The sequence below is a fragment of the Lolium perenne genome, chromosome 7 (genome assembly GCF_019359855.2).
Source record: "Lolium perenne isolate Kyuss_39 chromosome 7, Kyuss_2.0, whole genome shotgun sequence".
NCBI lineage: Eukaryota > Viridiplantae > Streptophyta > Magnoliopsida > Poales > Poaceae > Lolium > Lolium perenne.
Window position 1 is genome coordinate 135,083,026 of NC_067250.2, and position 14,470 is coordinate 135,097,495.

Genomic DNA, 14,470 nt, shown 5'->3' on the forward strand with positions numbered 1-14,470 from the left:
TTTTGTCTCAATGTTCTAGTATGGATCAGTGTTTATCGTGTAGTAATCTACAGAGTTATCGGTGGTTCCTATGGCTAGTATTTTTTTCTCGCTAGTTTCGTAATTTGACAATCTAGCAATATACCTTGAGAGCAGCATGTCGCTAGTTGCGCAACGGGTATATCTATCGATTTCAGGGTCCTACTATTCGAATTGAACGCCTCGTATAATATTTATTTACTTGGGGTTAATTCAGCTTTTACATGTTATATTTTTATTTATTTTACATACTCGTTAATATTCATACAAACATATAAGTTAGTTTAATTTTAGAACCTATCATATTTTTCTGCCACCATGTGGTTTTTTTATACTACTATTTGGCACCATGTCCTATGTAGTATGGGATATATACACGCACATGTGCTAAATATATGACCGGTCAGCTTCAGACTTTTTCTTTTCACCGACTTAAGTTTGCAAAGTAAATTTTTATACAGACTAAAATCAATCCAGCTGATATGTCACTCAAATGTTGTATTGGATCAAGGAATTAACATAAAATTTACGCGCTGCCCCACAGTAATTTTCAGCAAAAAAATGTTACTTAAATATGTTTTATCTAGTGCTTTAAACATGCTCGCTCTGAAAATATCTTAGATTTCTCTAAGATTAGATGTATCTAAATAGTAAATATTATGTGGATACGTTTAAATTTAGACAAAGTTGTGACGTATTTTACAGAACGCAAGGAGTACATGCTTCTCATTTTCGCACATACGTACATGGCTTTGAGCGGCCTAGCAGTTTAACTCGGTATTGTATTTGATTAAAGATTAAAAATAGAACTTGCCTAAATATATACGTATACCATCAGGACACCAGCTAGGCATCTTTTATCTAGCTCGTGTAGGACTTTTTTTTTTCTTGTAGCGGGCACAAATAGAGTCCTATGCATACACGTTTTGACGTCAAATCAGCACGCTTTCTATTTTTTTCTAGATTCCACGTACGTGTCGAACATGACATATTGTGTATGTTCACAAAATATGCACTCCTAGATGTTACGTAAAATCTTTAAATATTGACCATTAAATCGTAGATCTAACAGCTTAAATAATTCTAATGATGTGGATTAACATGGTGGCTCTATTAGACATCCGTATTTTGCTTTTAGTATATAATAGATAGATAGATAGATTGGGTGGTCCAAATTAGGTTCGGATAAGGAGGAAGCCTCTTCAGCTATAAAATGAATACTGAGTGAAAATATGAGAGAGAAAGAGAAAAACTAAATCAGCTTTTGAGAGAAAGACATATTAATGGAACCATAACATGACATGCATGTATATCAAAAAAATTATTCAAGGCGAGTTGGACAGCTGCATCCATTACTCATGCCATAAAGAAGCTCTCGCGATTTGGAAAAAGAAATTGGCAAATAGTTGCACTTTGGATTACCTTTTCGAAAGAGTCGAAGCCGACTGATTGAAGAGAGAGAGACGGAGACATCAGTGCGCAGCGTCGCTGTCCATGCAACTTGCATGGCGACTTGGGCCAAAGATGTGGATACTCTGCACATGTGTACAGACACCGATAGATGGATATGCATTAGTAAATCGAGCGTTCTGAATGGGCAATGAAGTTTTCCCTTTTGAGCAGGCACGACTGAGATACTCCCGTCGCCATTGTTGACTGGCCAACTAGCAGGAGTACGTACTGGCAACTTGTTCAACATCCCTCTTCGAAAACCAGCACGCGTTTAATCCGCTGCACAGTCAACACAAGTGGAGGAGGCAATAATCTCAGCTGCAGAATGCACATACCACTCTCGTTTCTTTCCGTGGGCGCGCCATGAATGGCACCCTTCTTTCTTATAATGTCTAACCCACCCAGAAGAAGAAAAGGAAAGGAAAGGAAAGGAAAGAAGTTTCTTCCTCCTCTGTTCACGCCATGAATGGCCGCGCAAGGACTCACGCTGTTCTGCTCCTTCTGGCCGTCGCGGTGCCGCTCGCCGCAGCACAGCCGTGGCCGCTGTGCGACAGCAGCAGCGGCAACTACTCGGCAGGCAGCACATACGAAACCAACCTCCTAAACCTCATCGTCACCCTCCGCCAGAACGCCTCCTCCTCGCCGTCCCTATTCGCTTCGAGCACCCGAGGCACCGCCCCAGACACCGTCTACGGCCTGATGATCTGCCGCGGCGACGTCAGCGCCAGCGACTGCGCCGACTGCGGCACCTCCGCCCTACAGAACGCGGGGACGGCCTGCGGCCGCCTCATCAGGGACGTCGCGCTGTGCAACAACCAGTGCTACGTCCGCCTGTCCGACGTCAACTTCCTCGCCTCCACCAACAACTCTGGCGAGGTACGTCTCAGGAGCGGCGCCAACATCACCAGCAGCGACGTCGCGGGCTACAACCGAGCTGTCAACACCCTCCTCAACGCCACGCTGCAGTACGCGGTCGACAACTCCAGCAGGCTGTTCGCCACGGGGAGGTTGGTTGGGCCCGACCCGGGGTTCAGTCCTATCTTCTCGGCGGCGCAGTGCTCGCCGGACCTATCGCCGGCGCAGTGCCGGAGCTGCCTACAAGACCTCTTGGACCAGTGGTGGGCCGCGCTCCCGCGGAACGAGGGGGGAGCCAGGATCGCCGGCACCCGGTGCAGCTTGAGGTCCGAACTGGGGCATGTCCCGTTCTACACCGGCACCGCGATGCTCCAGCTCCCGGCCACGGCTGCCGCACCGGGACCAGCGACGACAGTTGGGCCGGGCACTCCGGAAGGTCAGTACGTTGCCATGTCCTTCGAGATTGCATCCCGAATTAAGTCGCACTCCCACGAACACATCGTCATGACTTACTTCGGTTCTGACTTCTGAATAGGGCACTTAACCAAAAAACAAATTGAATTTTCCAGCCACTTATAACCTTTACAAACCCCCTTTCGAGAAACTTCCAAGGAAGAGAATTAAACTCAACTCAATGAATTATTTTTCAAGCTTTTACCTTTTGGCAATACCTGAAGTTGTGTGTACTTTTAGGTCCCACATACAAGAAATGGAGGTTTATCCTTTCATAAAAACGTCATTAGACCCTGCATTCACAATTTTAGTAGCTCATGGATCAATATTATGAATGCACATAGGAGCACATGGGCACTGCCGTCACCTATATCTCACCAACCAAAACCGACTGGGCCATACATGAACAGCGTTATTATGAAAACTAGATGACACCCCGCGTTTTGCTGCGGAAAATTGTAGAAAAATATTAACAATAAGTTATATATGTTAGGATAAATTATATCATAAATTTGTATATCGGTGAATGGTAAAATGGCAAGAGTAACACTAACAAATGAAATTTCTTTTTCATTAATTAAATTGATTAATTTAAATGTTCCAGAAATAGTGTAAATTCAATATTCTTAATATGTGTATAAGAGTAGCTAATATCGTGGTATTAAATAATTATGAGATTAGATTTAAGATAGTTTTCCAGCAGAAAACAAATATGCATCCGTCCAAACATATGTGACCCTCTAGTGTTAAAGATACACTTGATGTTGTGATAGCTTGTATAATAATTGTCACTTTTAGTCCGTAATCCTCCATATCACCTGTCCAGATGGCAATATGATAAGATAAAGGTGTCTGATCTTTCGATGAGATGAAGATATATCGATTTGTTGGTGGAGTTCGTGCTTGACGATCCGACTACACGTGCAAAGCTCGTGCGCCAATGCAATCGCTAGGACAATCTCCGGGAGTTACTGATCTTGCGGGAGTACGATCAGCCTGACCAGAAGGTCTTAATTCCTACCTGAAATCGAGAACAAGTAAGAACGAAAGATGCAATCAAAATATTACGAATAGAGATGAAAGCTTGATTGATAATGGTGGGATTCCGAATAGGCGGTCTTGTTCTGGGCGTTGGCCTCAAAAGAAGTACACGTAGTTGCAGCAATTGACTAACTTTTAATCTAATCAAAATCCAAATTCTAATGACGGCTACACAGGGATATATATGGGGGAAGTGAATGGATTTTCGTCCAACCAGCTAGGGTTGGCCAAAAACACCCCTAAATGGGTCTTCCTCCACTTATATGGCCTCTTAAAATCCCCTAAAATACCTAATCCGAAAATATATGGGCTTGGCCCATTAAATAAGGTGACGCAGCACCAAAAATAACTTTTTGGACGAATTTTATGATGGAGTAACTTGTACAATTCATCCAAGCATCGTTGATTCACTATGGTGGCTTCAATGTTCTGAAATCCTCGCTTGCAACGCCATCCCGAATCCTTGCAGGTCTGCTTCAATCTCCATGCACGTTCCTAATCCAATGCTTGGCGTCCATGCTAGATCCATTCCTAAATAATATAAATACATTTGATTTAGGCAGCATCATATTCTCATATATATATTAGGAAGGATTCCTAGTAACGAATGTACCTGAGATGTGGTTGTAGGAGTATTGGTTGTATCTATCATAGAGATGTCCTCCTCATCCTCCCCTTCTTGAATTGAAATCGTCATCGACGTTGTCTCATCTTTTTCACCAAGATATGCCTTCAAATCGGAGGTTGTGATGTCCTCATCATCCTCCCTTTCTTGAAAGAAAAGCTGTCCTCGGCGATGTTTATTCTATAAACATGCTAACAAAAGAGACAATGTATATGCATGGTATATGTATATGTCATCTGTTTTAACAGATCTGTCATGTCGCTCATTTAATTGTGTACATATTGCAGTCTTGTAGTAGCTTAGAAGATCATTAGTCCCCATTAAACATTCATCACAACTCAGTTTGCAGATATAAGTGAAGCACATATTAACTCCTTTCAAATTGTAATGCTCATCATTAAACCATCCCAAAGTTGGTAAACCAAAATGTAAGGTCTCAAATTTACTAGCTACGCCATGTGGATTTAAACAATTTTGCAGCAAGTTATTTGGCATAGAATGAATACCAACATTGGAGGTCATATCAAAATGAAAAAGCATATACACAAAATCAGTTTTATTGGAACTATAAGAATCATCACACATGATGCAAATCCTATGTACCATAAAAACATTGGTTCTGACATACTCCCCAATCAAATTAAAAGTAACATCGGGGGCGTAGACACTCTTTAAACAAGGAAGTTCATCAATTTTATTTCTAGCATTTTACAAATATATAGGTGGGTCCATCACAACATAAAACAAAGAATTAGCATGAGAAATCTTAGCCAACACTTCATTGTTCATAACCAGTTTTATATGATCCATACTAGTGTCATCTTTCAAATCACAAGGTGCATTATCAGGAGCAAGAATTTCAGTTTGTACACTCATAGATATGGAAAATTTAACTTGTACAGTACGTGTACTCAACATAGTTGGTATATCATTTACACAAGTTCCTAACACATGGTCATCCTTGGAAACAAAAGTCTCCGTTTGTACACTCATATCAATAGAGGAACGAAAAACAGCACATGGTACACACGAATCTGTAGGTCTCTCATAACTAGAGTCAACCAAAAGATTGCTAGTCATATCAATGATAATTTCAGTGGGTGCACTCATATTCCAAGACAGATTAAAGTGATCAATTGGTACACCGAACCCAAAATCTCTCTTAGCATGTAACTCATTTAGGGCTCTGATACCACTTGATAAGACAAAGGTGTCCGATCTTTCAATGAGATGAAGATAGATCGATTTGTTGGTGGAGTTCGTGCTTGACGATCCGACTACACGTGCAAAGCTCGTGCACCAATGCAATCGCTAGGACAATCTCCGGGAGTTACTGATCTTGTGGGAGCACGATCAGCCTGACCAGAAGATTTTAATTCCTACCTGAAATCGAGAACAAGTAAGAACTAAAGATGCAATCAGAATATTGCGAATAGAGATGAAAGGTTGATTGATAATGGTGGGATTCCAAATAGGCGATCTTGTTCTGGGTGTTGGCCTCAAAAGAAGTACACGTAGTTGGAGGCTGTGATGTCCTCATCACAATATATATTAAACGTGTATATTAAATGGATCATCAATTACATCGTCAAATAGGTAAAGGCAACACTTTATCTCCTCGAACAATCTGGTACAGACCAAGCAATTTACAACAAAAGCAATTTGCATGTACATGCTCCTCTTTTACCTTTGTGAAGTGAGATAGAAGGAAAAATATCCTGGTCCAGTTTGGACAAAGGAGAAGGGACCAACAGGAGCAAAAAACATAATTCGGAATTGTATGCATCAGCTAATTATTACTATGATACTCCACCTGCAAATTTGGGATGAACTTGCATAAGATACGTTGTACTTCAGGTTCAAATTGTTCAGATTGGAGCATGTTGAATGATGTTGTAGACGGGTTTTCCTAGACTGCAAGGCTATAGCGACTGACACTCTTATTATGTTCTTCATGATCTCCTTGGGGGATGATGCGGCAGGCTCGCTGGTCTCTTCGCTATGATCTGTTTGGGGGATGTCGCAGCGGGCTTGCTGGTATCTTCGCTATGGGTTGTATTAACGGGTGGCTGACCTTGGTGTCATCTATACATATCAGGGGGCATTCCACTGTTGCAAGGAGAGTGTGACTGTGGGAGGAGGGTGAAGAAAAAGGTCAGGACCCGTAAGCTATATATGGTGTGCGTGAACAACATATCGGGGAAGACGAATACGGAATTAATGGAGAAGGAGAAGCGAATCGTTCGTTCACCTCTGCATTTAGCGTGACAAAGAATTAATGGAGAAGATAAAGTGGAGAGGAAAGGTAGTAAAACTGAGGGAAAGGAAGAGAAGATTCTGGTGCTATCATACGGGTTAATACCTGCCCAAATAAATGATGATAATGACCACAAATAACTGATAGAATTAATTGTGGTTGATGCGGAACTGATGGAAAGTTGTGATGTGTGCCTTTTGTGCAAAATAGACAGAGATATAAATCTTGAAAAGAAGAAGATGACGTGGCAGGCTTGCATGACTTGGTAAGTTAGAATTGGTCAAGGATGTTTGATGAGGTGGATATGCTGCATGTGAAGAGAAATGGGATCACCTATTAAGAATAGAAACATACTGAGTACGCATGTCGACGGTGAGCATGTAATGCGGATGGAAGGGAGCATGTTGACCACCGGCCACGACTGGAAGCCCAACGAGTGCAAATTATGGACATAGCCCCGAGCATCGTCACCACCTTCTGCAGCTCCGGTGCATGGCACTCTAACTACCTGCAAGACACCCCTCACTACCACAACCAACATCAGGCCGGCCCGCGGAAAGACCACCGTGCCGCTATCACCGCAATGGTGGCCAAGGAGAAATGAAGAATTTACAACATGAAAAGTGCGCGAAACGGCGAGGTGAAGCTACTCGTCAAAGGAATTTTGAAACGGCGAACCGTGTGAGGTAAATTTGATGTAATTCAGTCAAAACGCTTCAAACAAGAACACAAAATTGGATATTTACAACAAACAAAACTCGAAACCAATACAGAATGGACTCACGTCGTTGACACACATATTTTTTCATGTACAACTTATTTTGATTTGAACTATTGTTGTGTTTACTAGAAGTGAGTAGAGGATTGCAGCTAGCGAGTCTGGCCATAGGGAAACTGCCGATTCGAGCGTATCCAGCGGGCCTGGCCCGAAGCTGCTTTTCGCAGCGTGCCAGCCAGCACACAGGGAGAGTTCAGCCATCCAATCGACCTGTTTTCGCATTGCTAGCCTCCAAGAGAGATACCAATCGCGTCCTTAATATCTGTCACGGTTGGTCTGACCCCCCGCCGTCTGTAGTATCATTTTGAGGTAATAGAGCCGGTTCTACAAGAGTCCATCTCTCACTCCATCCTCTCTTATACTCCTACATAATATCATTTACTAGCTAAGTAGACGGGATCAAAATGTAAGCTGGCCGCTAGCATCTTGCAGAGTTACTTTTGAAAAACTGTAAATTTCTTGGTTTTAAATTACATCACCGTGTGTCAAGGAGTTCCTCTTAAAATGTATTATGTGCAGGAAAAACTTCGTGTATATAAACATGCAATGTTGATATATAAGACCATGAAATTGGTTATTATGTTCTTGCTCCCTTCTAAATAGGATATAATAGATTGTCCCATTTTACAATTGTTGTGACACTATTTATGCCAGTTTTGTCCCATTTTACCCTTGTCATGCACTTTCACAAATGTGAAGATATATAGGGGTAAAATTGGCAACTGTTGTACAAATATGAATTTAGCGGTCAAACTAAATATGATTTTTTCTTCTAATTGGGTAAGTAGTGCCACAAACTCACAATACTACTTTTAGGAGTAATACAACAATTGTAAAATGGGACAATGTATTATATCCTATTTAGAAGGGAGCAAGAACATAATAACCAATTTCATGGTCTTATATATCAACATTGCATGTTTATATACACGAAGTTTTTCCTGCACATAATACATTTTAAGAGGAACTCCTTGACACACGGTGATGTAATTTAAAACCAAGAAATTTACAGTTTTTCAAAAGTAACTCTGCAAGATGCTAGCGGCCAGCTTACATTTTGATCCCGTCTACTTAGCTAGTAAATGATATTATGTAGGAGTATAAGAGAGGATGGAGTGAGAGATGGACTCTTGTAGAACCGGGTTGGCCTCACTCGAGCGGACGATGGCTCGCCAGCGGGCAAAGATAGCATGGCTAAGGGAGGGGGACGCCAACACGGCCTTCTTCCACCAGCATGCAGCCTATAGGCGCCAGAAGAACGTGATTCATAGCTTGAGGGTGGATGACGCCGTTCTCTCCGACCACGCGGCCATGGCTGAAGCTACCTTCGCGCACTTTGAGGGCCTGCTGGGCACTTCGGTGGCGAGGGCGCACTCGCTGGATTTGGACTTCTTGGGCACCACACCAGAGGACCTATCCGAGCTCGAGGTAGCGTTCACGGAGGAGGAGGTGTGGGAAGTAATCAGACACCTGCCACCAGGCAAGGCGCCCGGCCCCGACGGGTTCACGGCTGAGTTCCTCCAGAAATGTTGGGGGGTGGTCAAGGCTGACTTCATGGCGGCTTTCGACAAGCTTTATACGATGTGTGGGCGCGGACTCCAAGGCCTTAACCAGGCCCTGCTGGTCCTGCTGCCCAAGCGCCCGGACGCCATGGCGCTAGGCGACTACAGGCCGATAAGTCTGATTCATATATTTGCCAAGCTGGTGGCGAAAACTTTGGCTACTAGGCTGGCACCCCGGATGGAGTCGCTGGTGGATCGCAACCAATGCGCCTTCATTCGCAAAAGGTGCATCCATGACAACTTCATGTTGGTACAGCAGACAGCTCGTTTCCTACATAGAGGGAAGGAGCCGAGGGTGATGCTGAAGCTGGACATTGCTCGGGCTTTCGACTCAGTATCCTGGGGCTTCCTCATGGAGGTTCTCCAGAAGTTAGGGTTTGGGCCGAGGTTCCGAGAGATTGTCTCTCTGCTACTGGCCACGGCCAGTACCCGGGTGATGCTCAATGGCGAGCCAGGCCCCCCGATCTGGCATCGGAGGGGACTGAGACAGGGGGACCCCCTGTCGCCATCGTTGTTTGTACTGGTGATGAACTCGCTCAACAAGGTGCTCGCCAAGGCAGCTGAGCTGGGTATGCTGCGACGGTTGGCGCGACGGGACCTGGTGACCTCGGTGTCGCTATATGCGGATGATGTGGTGATCTTCTGTCACCCGGATGAGGCAGAGTTGGGTGCGGTCCGTGGGATCCTGGAGCTTTTTGGGCAAGCTTCCGGCCTACGCACCAACTTCGCTAAGTGCTCGGTGTCTCCTGTTGCTTGCTCGGATGAGGTGGCTGTGGCTGCGGCGGGACACATGGAGTGCCAGCTAGCGCCTTTTCCGGTGAAGTACCTGGGCATTCCCCTGTCTATTAGGCGGTTGTCGGCCGAGACTTTCCAGCCGCTTTTGGACAGGTTAGCTGACAGATTGCCGACATGGCGGGCATCCATGATGCCGCAAGTTGGACGTTTGACGCTGATCCGAGCGGTGCTCGCGGCAATCCCGCTGCACCTACTAATGGTACTGGCCCTGAACAAAAAGACCCTCAAACAGATCAACAAGATCCTGCGAGGGTTCCTCTGGGTGGGCCGGGCAGAGGCCAATGGAGGTCACTGCCATGTGAACTGGGCAAGGGTGTGCCGGCCGCTTAACCTAGGAGGGTTGGGGATCCCCGACCTTGCACGGATGGTCATAAGCCTTAGGGTGCGTTGGCTGTGGAGGATGCGCACGGATCCCCAACGGCCATGGCGCGGGCTGGACATGCAGTTCTCGAAGGCGGAGCTGGACATCTTCGCGGCTTCCACCTCGATGACGGTGGGTAATGGGGAGTCCGCGCTCTTCTGGGAGGACCGGTGGCTGGATGGCAAGTCCATCAAGGAGATGGCGCCAGAGGTGTTCGCGCTAGTTCCTAAACGGCGCAGGAAGGTGCGTACGGTGCGTCAGGCACTGGTAGACCGCACTTGGATCCCCGACATAGCTGGAGCACCGAGTCCCCTAGCACTATGGCAATATGTGCAACTATGGGTCAGACTGAGGGATGTCCAGCTTTCGGAGGAGCAAGACGCGATGTCCTGGTTGTGGACGACGGACGGCCAGTACACCTCCCATTCTTGCTATGAGGCCCTCTTCCAGGGGGTATCACATCAGCATCATGGGAGCTGAACTGGAGATCCTGGGCGCCTCCTAGGGTGAAATTCTTCTTATGGCTGGCCTGTCTGGACAGGTGTTGGACGGGTGAGAGGCTGGCGCGTCGTGGTCTACCACATGCGCCCAGATGCCCGCTGTGTGACCAATCCGAGGAGACTATGGCGCATCTACTCACCGGATGCTCATTCTCCAGGACGATCTGGTTCGAGGTCCTCTCGTGGATCCGATCTACCTCGGGGCCTCCGGACTAGGAGGGGGACTTCGTGGAGTGGTGGTCGCAGGCGGTGCGGACCGCTCCCCGCCAGTTGCGCAAAGGTACATCGTCGGTCATCATGCTCACGACGTGGTGGATCTGGAAGCACCGGAATGCTGCGATCTTTGATAACGCACAACCCTCGGTGCCTTCCCTGCTCAACGACATCAAGACCGAGGCGCAACAGTGGGTGAGCGCGGGGGCCCGGGGTGTCCGCCAGATCATCCCCTAGACTAGGTCTTCTTTCTTGGGTCGAGTTGTAGTGTGGGGTGTTGGTCCCTTCGTGGACTTGTACATATAACCTTTTTCCTATCTATCAATGCATCGAAACGCAAGTCTTTTGCGTTTTCGCGAAAAAGGAGTAATACAATCATTTACTTGATTGTCTCTATTTGTCTGTTGCAATTGAACACCTCTATTCATGTAGACTGATTTTTTTTTTTGAGGTACATGTAGACTGATTTTGATTCTTCAATCACGTACTAAACTCATATGAACCCAACGAAGTGAACCCAAAGCCCAAGCCACACAACCTTCGAAAGTCTATCATAAACTCTATTTTGAGGGGTACCGTTGTTGGATTTTACTATGGGCATATCATAGGCATCCTTGTTCATCCTAAATGTTTGGCAGCGTAAACTACATTCTTTCAGAGTTAAGAGTTTTCATACTTGCAGAATTTAATTTCTTTTAGCTTGACATCAAAAGAACTAAAAAAACATGCTGGTTTGCCGCGCCTCTATACTGTTGTATCCATGCAAAAGAACTGCCATTTGCATCCTGAGACAGTGTAAATTAAAAGAAGTGGTTAAAGGGGGGAGTTCCCTATCTTAACTAAAGGTTGTTCGAAAGAAATGAGGAACCCTGGGGAGCCGGACTATTTCTAACATTTTATTTGTTTGCCAAATTACAGGTAAAAAAACTTCAGGTAGCAGACCTCTTGGAATTATACTTCCGATACTGGCTGTCGCTGTAGTAGCAGTAATTTCTCTTTGTATGTGGAGAACTATTCATAGGAAGAGAAGATCTCGAAGGCCAGCGCTTTCCACCCAATGTAAGTCCTCTACACTTTCCGCTTCTTAATTTTACGCACATACTAATTAAACGTGATACGTTCCCTACTAAACGGCCGCTATACATTACCAGCTCATACAGTTGACGACCTGGAGAGTGTCAAGTCAAACTTGTTATCTTTGTCATCGCTACAAGAGGCAACAGATAACTTCGACGAAAGCAATAAACTTGGCGAGGGGGGATTCGGTACAGTTTACAAGGTATATTTGTTGATAACCTTGAATCCGAGGATGTACTATGATTGGATGTTATTGTGTTTATTATAAAGTGTAAACTCTGAATTTGTGTACATCATGGGTAGCTCGCACGGCATAAGTATTGATAAACTTCATAGTATATGAATTAATATTGTAGAAAGAGCTAGATGGACTGTATGAAGTTGATAATTATTCTTCATGGAAGATAATTGATTTATTTAGGGAGTCCTTTCCGGACTAGAAGTTGCTGTAAAGAGGCTATCGAAGGGCTCAAATCAGGGGATGGAGCAACTGAAAAATGAGCTAGTTCTGGTGGCCAAGCTCCACCATAAGAACCTTGTCCGGCTTGTGGGATTTTCTTTAGAAGCGGGAGAGAGATTGCTGGTCTACGAGTACATGTCAAATAAAAGCCTTGATACCATTCTTTTCGGTACGGCAACCCTCCTCCCCACAATCCTAAATACTCTTAGTAGTATAGTAATAATAATATTTTATATGCATTACACTGACCATGAAATCTGACCATGAAATCTGGTGTTAGATCCTGAGGAAAAACAACGATTGGAGTGGGCGACACGATACATGATAATAGAAGGAGTTGCTCGAGGTCTCCAGTATCTACACGAGGATTCTCAAAAGAAGATCGTCCACCGCGACCTGAAAGCAAGCAATGTTTTGTTAGATGCAGAGTTGAGCCCCAAGATCGGAGACTTCGGCCTGGCCAGGCTCTTTGCGCAAGATCAGACTCGCGAGGTCACCGGGCGCATCGTCGGGACATTGTGAGTAATTAGTCATGAACTTCGAACAACGAATCAATTATGACGCAGGCAATATCACCATCTTAATCCTTGCTTGCATGTTCTTCTTATTGCAGCGGCTACATGTCTCCTGAGTATGTGATGCGTGGACAATACTCTACAAAATCAGATGTGTACAGTTTTGGCATTCTAGTGATAGAGATCGTAACGGGCCGTAGAAACAATGGGTCCTACCTTCCCGAGGAAAACGAAGATCTTATAAGCATCGTGAGTACACTGTAAATACCTGCAGAAAATTTCTTATTGTATGTTCTTAGTGCTGAACACATGCATTTATAATGCTAGGTATGGAATCACTGGGCTGAAGGAGCGATTGCAGAGATGGTAGATTCCTCCTTGGAAAGAAACTACCCTGTAGCCGAGGTGCTCAAGTGTGTCCATATCGGCTTCCTGTGCCTTCAACAGAACCCTGCAGATCGACCTACGATGTCAGAGATCATGGTGATGCTTAACAGTGATGCTACCACTTCTCTACCAGCTGCTGCTAGACCAACGTTTTTTCTCAATGGAAGTTCTGATCTTTCTAAAAATGCTACCTCACCTTTGTACACGAACACCTTCACTAGCGGTCGCTAATGCGCACATTGGAAACTGAGATCAGATGTCTAAATTCAGTTTATATTAACCCAAATTTGGATGTTGTGTATCTTGAAGCAAGGAATTGTGAATTGGCATTAGGTCAGACGAATTCGGTTGTTTGGATATGTTTGAATTAAGAATGAAATCAGAAACATTGTAGAATTCAACCACTTTTAAAATGGCATCCCCGAAAACCAATCCTCACCCCTCCATATGGGATTGAGATCGATTGCCGCCAAGAAGATAGACCGTGTAGAGATTAGGCTCAAGGATGCAGTACGGGAGTTCATTCTTGCCAAGCTCATGAGTCCGGACAGTCGAGGCCACCATGCTCTCCATTGTCTTCAATCAAAATTCATATAAAGACTAACCTCTAACGAGCGAAGTGAGACCCGTCGTCGGAGCCTTGAGCCGCGGTAGAACTATGGTTTGTACTGATTTCCGGGATAGTGTTTGGGAGGAAGAAGGAGAGGGGTTGCCCTTAAATATGCCCAAAAGGGTAGGTAGACTTCGGCTAGTTTTGGACCAAAACATTAGATGAGTTTTCACCTAGTTTTATTTTTAACAAAATGAGAATTTTTTGTTTTAGAATGGATCGGAAATATTTTTGTGTTAGTTGAATTAATAAAATGAGGGAAATGGCTTACCACATTTCGAAATATTTTTCGGGACATTACACAAAGCCCCCCCCCCCCCCCCCCCGGGCATTAGGGATCGTCATCGATCTATGTCACCACTACTATATAAATACCTCTTCTAAGTCGCTGCGTGGGATAGGTTGAATATGTGAAATTCCAATGTTATGTACTCTCCCAATATTAGAAAGTTTTGCTGGCTAGCGCCCGTAATTTTTTACCCTTCTAGCTTGAGTGGTTTTCCATGTTAAG

At 44.8% G+C, this 14,470-nt stretch overlaps 1 protein-coding gene across 1 annotated transcript; it reads left to right on the plus strand.

Annotated features, from left to right (window-relative positions):
• Positions 1-1,800: 1,800 nt before the first annotated feature.
• On the plus strand, positions 1,801-13,661 carry LOC127301697 (cysteine-rich receptor-like protein kinase 10). The gene is made up of 7 exons (XM_051331966.2): positions 1,801-2,761; positions 11,829-11,969; positions 12,062-12,189; positions 12,409-12,616; positions 12,728-12,965; positions 13,061-13,211; positions 13,290-13,661. Exons 1-7 carry the CDS (start codon positions 1,933-1,935, stop codon positions 13,578-13,580), a joined length of 1,986 nt encoding a protein of 661 aa, XP_051187926.1. The 5' UTR covers positions 1,801-1,932; the 3' UTR covers positions 13,581-13,661.
• Positions 13,662-14,470: the final 809 nt, after the last annotated feature.